Genomic DNA, 10011 nt, shown 5'->3' with positions numbered 1-10011 from the left:
TGGGAGAACTAAGCATGCGGTGGCTTTGGTAGAACGAAGGCATATATATTTATTTATTTTCCTTGCTTGTTTTGTGTCGCTCATTCTCCACGCCATAGAAGTCCAAAATGAGTTGTCTGCACGTGGTAAAATCCCAGCGTACCCGTACGTGAAAACAAGCTCGCTATGCCTCGCTTCTGTTTTTACTTATAGCGAATTCGTTTATTATCGGGGTTGGAACCAGTTCCAACCCAGTGCGAAACCGAACTTTTTGTCAGTGCGAACCTCAACCTGAGCTGGGTTTTAAAAACAAACGATCAAACTGACGTTTGTCAGAAAACAAGCAGACCCAATCTTGATACCCGATCCAGGTTGGAACTGAATAATAAACGAATTCGCTATTACTTTTCTTTCAGTGGCGGGTAAAACGGAGGTTGAGCAGCAAAAGCTACTGGTAAGCAATTCAGCTACTATCCAGTGATGTGGTGGACAATTCAGTTACTATCCATATGAAACCAATAAATAGGGAGGACAAAAATGGTTTTGATTGAGTATTAAATTTTTGCCTTTTAAATATTATGAAATATAAATTTTACTTTTTGAAAATTCGAGACTGTGCAGTGCACGAGGTGCACATATGGACGAGACGCCACTGGTATCTATAATCAAAACGTGATCGGTAATTGGTACATGTGACTGAATTTAGTTTTCAATTTGTTATTGCTGTTCATTTTTTTCTTTTTTTTTTGTCACGACGCATTGAGCGAAAATCCAAAATATTATAACTTTAAAAAATATAACTCAACAACGAAAAGAAAAACATCATGTGTAAAAAAGCCCTAATTTTCAAGGATAAATATAAAAAACATATTGTGCCCTTTGTTTTTTTTTTTTTTTTAATTCTTTATTTAAGAGATTTTTAGCCTTAGGCTAGTTCATCTCTATTGTGCCTTTTGTCTTAAAACCATGAAAACCATAAAAACAAATACAATCAATTGTTTTTCTCAATACAATGTCTCAATTTTTTAATATCATCATGTGTTTCCTAAAAAGTATTTTTAATTACCACACTGAAGGATTTTTTTTTGTTTAAGTGTTATTCTAAAAAACACATCGTGATCAAGGATGTCATCAAATATGATTGAAAGCTTATATTTTTATTTGTGAATATCTTCAGCGGGAAAATATAAATATGTTTTATTTTATCTGGGTTCCTTAAATATCTTTTAGATTGTATTCACTCTCAATGATCTGCACTAGGTACAAAAAAAACATGTCTTGATGAGTAATATTTACTGTACAGTACATGTTCGCTAACTGGGCGTTCATTATACGTCAAAAATGGACGCCGTATTTAGTTTAACATTTCGTTTTCATAATTGGTGAGGGACATTCGAATGGAATATTAGGTGTTAATAGAAATAAAATTGAAATTATTATTATTTCGCACTGAAATCAAAACTTGAAAACGTTTAAAAAAAAAGCGCGTTAAACATTTCTAAACTCGCGGGTGAAAATAATAATAACAAATTTACACTGTTTCAAATCAATGCACGTGAAATTTGTTTAAGATCGAACAAGTTCCCTCAGTATTTTTAGCCCAGTTAATGAACAAGCATGTAGTTCTAATGTATTATTTTCAATATATATTTATAATTTGGGCATCCATCACTTAACCGAACTCTGCGACGAAACTATTAAGACTAGAGTAACCTCTCAAAAATAAAAATAAAAAATAACATCAAATTAAAACTGAAATAAATTGTTTACTATAATGGAGAACACAGAAAACATAACGGATTGATAATTTAATTTAAATCTATCCACAAACTTTCCGAAGACGAACGATCACTTCAATGTTTTATATTATTTTGATTTATCAAACTGCACCACCATCATTAATAGCACGGTGTCTCTGGCAGATCAAAATTAATATAAAAAAATCAGTATCGCTAAAACACCTATCAAACGAAATCTTAGGAGCTCCTCTTTCATTTGAGGCTAGTTTTAAAATGTGATTTACATATAAAAAATACGAAAAAATAGCATTTCGATACTAATTAGCCTCATATGAAAGGGCAAGCCTAAGCTACCGTTTGGTGGGTGTTTACGATACTCATTATTCTCTAATAAGGTTTTCGTTCATAGACACCGTGAATAGTTAATGATTAAATATAAAGAAATGTTGGAAGGTACGGTTCACAAGGTACATGTTCTAATGCGTTTTGTCATAGGTATTTTTATGAGAGTAACCGGTCACGTATCCCGAACCTTCTGGCTGATCCTTTCGCCCGGCAATCCCTTTTCCCTTTCCGGTCTCGTCAAAGCGTTGCTTATGTGAGCCCGTGTATTTCGATGTATCCGTCAACCGCGCTACCGTCTCGCCTGCTTTCCCGGGCTGCAATCAATTGAATGTAATACGAAAAATTTCCTGTCAAAAGTTACAATGCTACCTACCGTTGCGTTGTGAATTCCTGGAGCTCCACAATTAGCCATTTTACTCTTAATTTCATCCAGCTCCACTTTTTTGGTTTTGGCAAGATCTTCCAAAAATTTACTGTAGTCTAGGAATGACAGTTTCATTGATTTAAGTTTCTTGAAATGAATACCAGTGTCTGTGGTTGTGATTTTCTTGTCGATGACCTGTGACGAGTTAAGAGAATGTGCTTTATTGTAAAGGACATTTTTTATAACTATTCTTATCGTGGTAAGCTTCAACGCGGATTAACTTTTAATACCGACCCTGTCCCATGATTTTAAAAAATTCAGAAACTAATTGAATTTGGGACATTTTTACATAACATACATAACTAATCTAGCTATTAAATCATATGTAAGAAAATATATATGAAATGTTGAAAGCCCCCTTACCCATCTTCCCTTACATAATTTGTGGATTGCCCCTAACTAAATTAAATTGTATTGAAAAGGATAAGTAGTGTGTTATGAACAAACATTTTGAATATTCACTAATACTTTTAACTAGCAATTGCTTTGAAAAATAACATTAGCAATAGGGTAAATCATTTACCCCAAATATGATTAAAGTATTCAAGGTAAATATTAGTTAATGTAATTAACATTATTCCATCAATCAACTTTTCTGAATGCCCAGATCTTAGTGTAGAAGTTGTGGTTTGTCCAAACTATAAGTACAATAAAACCGAGAGCTGACCCCTAGCACTCACTATCATGCATCACAAATCATTTATATTCATTTCGTGCATTCATTTAGAGTAGGATGGTGCAAAACGCACCGTTTAAGCAAAATCGTCAATTGCTGGCGAATGGAAGCTAAAATCAAGAAAAAAGTAATGGCGTTTGGTTTATTACCATGTTTTCTACGAAGATCGAGTTATTTAGAACTACAAAAGGATGATTATCCATGACTTTCAAGGTATTTTATAAATTGTTTCCAAAATGATAGCGGGGCAAAACGCCTGATTCATGATGCAATATGCACCACAACATTGGGGCAAGACGCACGACAACAATGGCCAAAACGCACCACAACATTGGGGTAAAATGCACCCCATGGTAAACAAACCATAACCCCTGCAAGTAGATAATGCAAAGGGATGCGGTATTTCAAATGATTATTTCTTTATGTTACATCAGAAATAAGGTCTCAAAATCTCAATAGAATGTTAAACTGTGATTCATCAAGTAAAATATCTAAAAAATATACGAAAAGTAAATTCGTCAAATTTTTTTGTGATATATGATGTTAAAAGCTTAATTTTCAGTCGATGATTTTAACAACTGTGTCCTGTTTTGCACAAAATGCTATTTTTTTAAAGGAATCAATAGGTCAATATATGATTTTATGATCAAGAATTATTTGTGAAACCTCCAGTTGAAAACAATCACAAACCGTTACCCGGAAAACGCATCTGAGGAAAAGTTATCGATGTTTTTCAATAAGTGGGCATTTTACCCCAGGGGTGCATTATGGGCTGTTCTCCCTTACATTCATTTGCCTCTAACTTTTTCCATCAACAGAATACCGTAAAATTACTTTTGTAGGTTTTAATATTAAGTACAACTTTTGTTACCAGCTGTACCTCTTATGCGTTACGAACTAGAGTGGGCAGAGCTTGTTATTATTTTTCAGTGAATGTAATTTACATTCACTGAAAACAATATTGGGTTCTGTTCGCTCTGGTTCAGCATGGATAAGATATACAGGTTTGAGATATTGATAAAAGTTGTAGCTAATATTAAAACCTACAAAGACTTCATACATCATTCCACGGAATTCTGTTGATGAAAAAAGTTAGAGGCAAATTAAAGGTAAATTAATGCATGAAATGAATGTACATGGTTTTCCATGCCTGCGTCACACTTAAGCATTCAACCGGGCATTCAACAATCGTCTGAGAAGTCTATAGGATTCAAATCATCATTTAACCCAGAGATGAGATTTGCATAATCGGTGCAATAGCCCCTAATGCTATGCAGAAGAGACAACGGCAGGACAATTGGCGAATCCAAGCAAAGCTAAAACTGGTCATGCGACACATACTTAGTTGTCAGATCCGCAATTGCAAAAAAATTTATATTTTATTAAAATAAAATCCTTGCAATTTGAAATGCGACTCTAAATTATAAGTGCAAGAAACCGTGTACATATACGCACTTATACTTTGGAGAGTTGCATTTCTTGCACTAACACTTGGGCATTCAGAAATCTCTATATATACTCTCTCCACACAATTATAATAATGTAAAAATGGTAATAGTAGAGATGCAACAAAGCCAAAGCAGAAGAAGGGTCACAATCTGCAATTTTATGTTTCAAGAGCGCTCACTTTGAGTGAAAGCTGACGAATCATTAAATCGCTGGTTATGACTCTCTTAAAGTGAAATTGACAGATTTTATTTGTCAAACACATACTTTTACAGCCTCTTGTAGAATTTTTGGTTTTAATAGAACATGTACCATGAATGAGATGTGAGCACATACACACTTAGTCTTTTTTTGCCAAGATTGTCACCGTCGAGCAGCTCGGCATTAATTTTTACTGAGATCTCAGCAAAATTCTCGTGGGTAGATAGCACAACTATTTAACTTGAATTGTTGTACCATATAAACTCGATCTGCCTTTTCTTACAATCTTCCAGTGTCATGTCGCACACATATGTACCTACTTGCTCAAAATCTCACAGATTTCTTATGAAAGTACAAGTGATTCAATGCCATTTCATAACATATTCAAACAATTTTTCATAACTCACATTTGCTAGGCTTTGCTGAATAGTGACAACCCTCGCTATACTCACCTTGGCTTGTTTCATCCACTTATCACTCTGCGAAAGGGTTAAGTGTTTGCCATCAGATTTGGTGTCACCAAATTTTGAAAATGCTTTGAATTGCTCTTTGAAGGCAGCATTCGAAGCAGGTGCTGTCTTTGGAGTACCATTCTCTTCTTTTTTAGTAGCCCCTTTGCTGCCAGTAGCTTCTTCTGTTGCTGCCGTTGAAGTTTGAGTATCCTTGGGGTCAGCCATCGGAGCCGGTTTGGTGTCGTCTTCGTCTTTCGTTTCCAAAGCCATTTGAGCTACTTCCACCGCAGCTTTGTCGACCACATCGGTACCATTCTGCTTGTCGTCGGCCATAATGATCGACCTAAAACATATGATAATTAATATAAATAATGAAAGTACATTTATGGTTCCTATGATTATGATCACCAACCGATGAACTGCGACATGAGAGTACATATTTTTTAGAAAAATTAATGCAACACACACCGGTGACCGGTTCCCAATTTCAAACTAGTAGCAAAAAGCTGCTTTACGACGGGTACGTGATGTGAACTTGAATGTTTTAGCACTTAGTACACTGTCAATATGAGCGTCATCACATTCAGATATGAGATCATACATAAACGTATTCTGTTTGACTTATTGCCACCTTGGTGTTAATTCAAAAAACGGTTAGCTCTGTTACTCTTCTCGACAAATTTGCGTCCTCAGATATATAGAAAGCTATAGGCAACTGATAAAATTGTGCAAGTTCAGCGTGGGGTTTTATTTGTTATTGTCAAATTTTGCTTTATAAATAATGAGTGGCCCCTTCCTTATCAAGTTGAGACGACATAAAGTATATGTGAGTTCGCTTCAAATTTCAAAGGGGAAATGTGTAACAATCACCATCGTAGATAACTATACATAGTCAGTTATATGAACATGATTGAACCTTATAAAGCACATAGTCTCACGGCAAGCTGTCGATCTACGTTCCATATTCTAAAGCAAATGACAAACTGTGAAGCATGTAAAGCACGAGAACTTACCGCGCGACAAACGGATTCCATTTTTCGCCTTTGCCATAATCTACTCCCTGTGAGACTAATTTATCGTAAGGGAAGCAAGTGTATCAGTCAGTGCAATTTATTACATAATTTATATCACCAACAGAGTCATAGATGGTCTCCCCTGCATCCTCCGAGCATGGCATCGGGTATACGTATAGACTAGGGTGGTTCATGTATATGGGCACACTCAGATTGCTATTTAAATTTTATAATGGATAAAGTTACTTGTTTGTTACAGTCTGAAGACATTTTTTGTAAGCAACATATACAAAGGATCTAAGAAGCAGATCCCCATACCTAATGCATGTTCAGTTTAGCTTTGCCGTTAAGTTTGAAGTTTTAAATCAATCTATTATATACACAGCTAGGTATACCTCCAGTGCATCAGATATCGATGACGGTGACGGCATGCTTGTTGGTTTATTGCTTGTTGGTTTATTGACACTCTGTGCATTCACTTTGCTAATTTATGAGATAACACACTCATATGTCCTCTAAGGATCCTTCTTAGTGCAGGTGAGTGAGATAACACATCTTGTGTCAATTAGTGCCTAACACGATTGGTGGATACTAAAAGTCGCTTGGTTACCAAAAGAGAACAAAACGATCAACTTAAAATACCGTAAACCATTGCCGCTCATTCACTTTCGCTAGATGCTTAGGATTTAGCTGTGTATGTTTTCGGTCATACAGTATATCGTCATCTTTTAAATTTAATGAGCATTCTGAAGTTCAAAATAAATCAAACAAATTTAGACGTTACTTCATGTTTATATACGCACCACATGATGTTTGGCTACCAGCTTGAATAGCGTTGGATGAAAATTTTCGTATACCCGTCATCCATTGTATTAGATTGCATGCATGTATGTACATACTTCTAATGTTTACTAACCAGCCAATGGAGGTGCGCGATGGCTGGTTATTGCGCATTGCAAGCCATTTTTTTATTCATAAGCTGTGCCCAAACGCATATAAATCTACGGTTTAGTGTCTTCGACGCACTTTTTCCTTATGAGCCAAAAAATAAATGCTCCGATGACACCAAAAAGATTTAACGTAAAACCGTAGTTTAATAAGCGTTTGCGCAAAACTTACAAAATTAAATTTTGCTTACAGTGCACAGCATTACAGCTGTGGGAGCTAATGAGATATGGTGTGGCATAAGAGAGTATTTGTTGAGTTAAGCACGTTTCTTCGGTACCTTCTAGTCTTAGAGTTACCTCTATGGTAGTGGCGTAGAGGTAACTCTAAGACCAGAAGGTCCCGAATAAACATGGTCAACTTTTTGGCTCAGCTCTGGTACTCTCTTCGGTCCCAAGCTAATCGGTTCACCCCTCGAAACAGAGGAAAATCAACGAACCCCTCATTTTATCTGTCAAACTTTCATAGCGAATCAAAACAAACATAATGTAGTACTAGAATTTTGACTAGAATGGGGTACGTTAATCGATTTGCTTGGACCAATAGGCTAGTCAAGTAGTGAGCCAATTTAAAATCATTAATTTCCATCGGTTCAACCGGTGGTAGCTGAAGCTAACATCAACGTGCAAGCCAGCGCAAAGACTAACACGAAACTAACGATTTTAAATTGGCTCATTACTTGACTAGCCTATTGGTCCCAAGCAAATCAATTAACGTACCCCATTCTAGCCAAAATTCTAGTACTACACCGGGGCGACCCCGGCGTAGTGGTTAACATCCATACCTCTCACGTCAAAGTCACGAGTTCAAATCTCACCCCCGGACAAGTCACGAATGACCCAAGAGTGTTAAAGTGACTATAATAAAAAAAAAAAATCTAGTACTACACTATGTTTGTTTTGATTCGCTATGAAAGTTTGACAGATAAAATAAGGGATTCGTGGATTTTGCTATGTTTCGAGGGGTGCATCGATTAGCTTGGGACCGAAGAGAGTACCAGAGCTGAGCCAAAAAGATGAGCATGTTTCTTCGGGACCTTTTGTTCTTAGAGTTACCTCTATGCTACCACCACTTCATCTGGGTGCAGTTTGGACGTGTGGTTGACAGAGACATCGACGAAGATCCGCCGCTTGACACCGTAGATGACATCAACCGGGCGTTGGAAGGACTCCAATAGGCCATATCCGTGGCTGATGAGGCATGCTTTCGATAACTTCCTGTGAGGGGTAAGTTTGTTGCTATTGATTCCCACACGATTACTGATTCGCTTAAGAAATGTGCGTAGACGCCAGTTTCAGAGGACTGGAGATCTGGACAAAAAAACGTGAAATGGCCGATCTGAACATCGATTTGATTGCTTTCACACCGAAATGATAGTTTCGGGCATGTTGTCCAGAATCTGGACGACCGCTCCAGACCATTCTGGAAGGTAGCCAAGGTCCTGAAAACTCATCCCAATCCCGTTCCACCTCTCAGAGTCGAAAATGATGACAAACCGGTTTTAATCACCCCACAGGAGAAAGCAAGTGCGATCGGAGAGTATGTCGCTTCATCGCATTTGCTTGGCTCGACTATCCAAATACCGCTCGAAGATCAGGTTGCGCAAAGCGTTCAACACCTAGATGCCTCCCCTTGTTTCATGCCTCCGGCGGATAAGATTACAGTACAACAGATTTGCCCAGCGCTGAAATGTACCAAGAATATGAAGGCTCCCGGGTTTGATGGTATATTCAACTTGATCTTGAAAAGACTCAGCATGAAAGTGCTCCAAGCGTCTGGAAGGTATCAAAAATCATACCAATCGGCAAAACCCGGTAAGGATCCAACATTGCCTTCAAGCTACAGACCAATCAGCCTCCTTACAGCGCTGAGCAAATTGTTCGAGAAATTCATTCTCAATCGTTTGCTCAATCAAGTTTGTCGAGGAAAACAACATTCTCCTTCCGGAACAGTTCGGATTCAGGAAGGGGCACTCCACCAATTACCAGCTAGTACGGGTGATGAATAACATCCGAAGTAACAAAGCTGTATCCAAGTCCACAGCCATGGCATTGGTAGACGTTGAAAAGGCGCTTGACAATGTTTGGCATGACGGACTTGTGTACAAGCTTTGTAACTTCAACTTCCCATTACATCTCGTTAAAATCACTACCTCCAGTAAAGGTCGTTCAAGGTATTGTTGAATGGTTGTCTTTCGAACACGTTTTCCATCCCAGCAGGTATTCCGCAAGGAAGTTTGTAGGGCCCTTTGCTTTACAGCATCTACACTTCCGACATTCCTCCCCTCGGAGACGGTTGCTTGTTTTTCCTGTTCGCGGATGTGTAATTTGTTTGAAAATTTTTCAGGTTCTATAATTGATTTTGTCTCCCAGGAGCTCCAGTATCGACATGAAATTTTTCACTTCTGAATGAAAGTCATCCGATGCTAACGCAAAAAAAAATTGGTTGCCGTTAGTCCAAGAAAGTCTAAGAAACTTTTTCTAAAAGCTTATAACTATAAAGAAAAATATGTGTTTTAATGGCTAAAATATTTTCGGTTTTATTATGTTTTCAAAAATATTTCACTTTTAACTAATTTTCTCATGGCTCACTTTAGAACGTCCACAAGAAGAATGTTTACTTGCATTTTCAAAGTTTTTGTGCAGTATAATACTACTAAAAGATGTAAACTTCATGCTAGCATTAATTTTATTCAAACGTTTGAATACTCAAGTATTCCAAATTTATATTTGTGTCATGGTTGGACCTAGTTGTTTCCTGCCAGGTGTGGCCAATGTGGCACTGCCACCTC

The 10011-nt window shown here is 37.2% G+C and overlaps 1 protein-coding gene across 1 annotated transcript; it reads right to left on the bottom strand.

Moving 5' to 3' along the window:
• Nucleotides 1–1151: 1151 nt before the first annotated feature.
• On the bottom strand, nucleotides 1152–5898 carry ringer (ringmaker). The gene is made up of 4 exons (XM_065225101.1): nucleotides 5675–5898; nucleotides 5263–5605; nucleotides 2437–2622; nucleotides 1152–2377 (listed from the first exon to the last, which is right to left on the bottom strand). The coding sequence occupies exons 1-4, from the start codon at nucleotides 5698–5700 to the stop codon at nucleotides 2195–2197; spliced, it is 738 nt and encodes a 245-aa protein (XP_065081173.1). The 5' UTR covers nucleotides 5701–5898; the 3' UTR covers nucleotides 1152–2194.
• Nucleotides 5899–10011: the final 4113 nt, after the last annotated feature.

This window comes from Ochlerotatus camptorhynchus, unplaced genomic scaffold (genome assembly GCF_037179485.1).
Source record: "Ochlerotatus camptorhynchus isolate MF236.1 unplaced genomic scaffold, CSIRO-AGI_Acam_v1.1 ptg000221l, whole genome shotgun sequence".
Lineage (NCBI taxonomy): Eukaryota > Metazoa > Arthropoda > Insecta > Diptera > Culicidae > Ochlerotatus > Ochlerotatus camptorhynchus.
The sequence above is the reverse complement of the archived record's forward strand: the minus strand, read 5'-3'. Positions and strand labels throughout refer to the sequence as shown.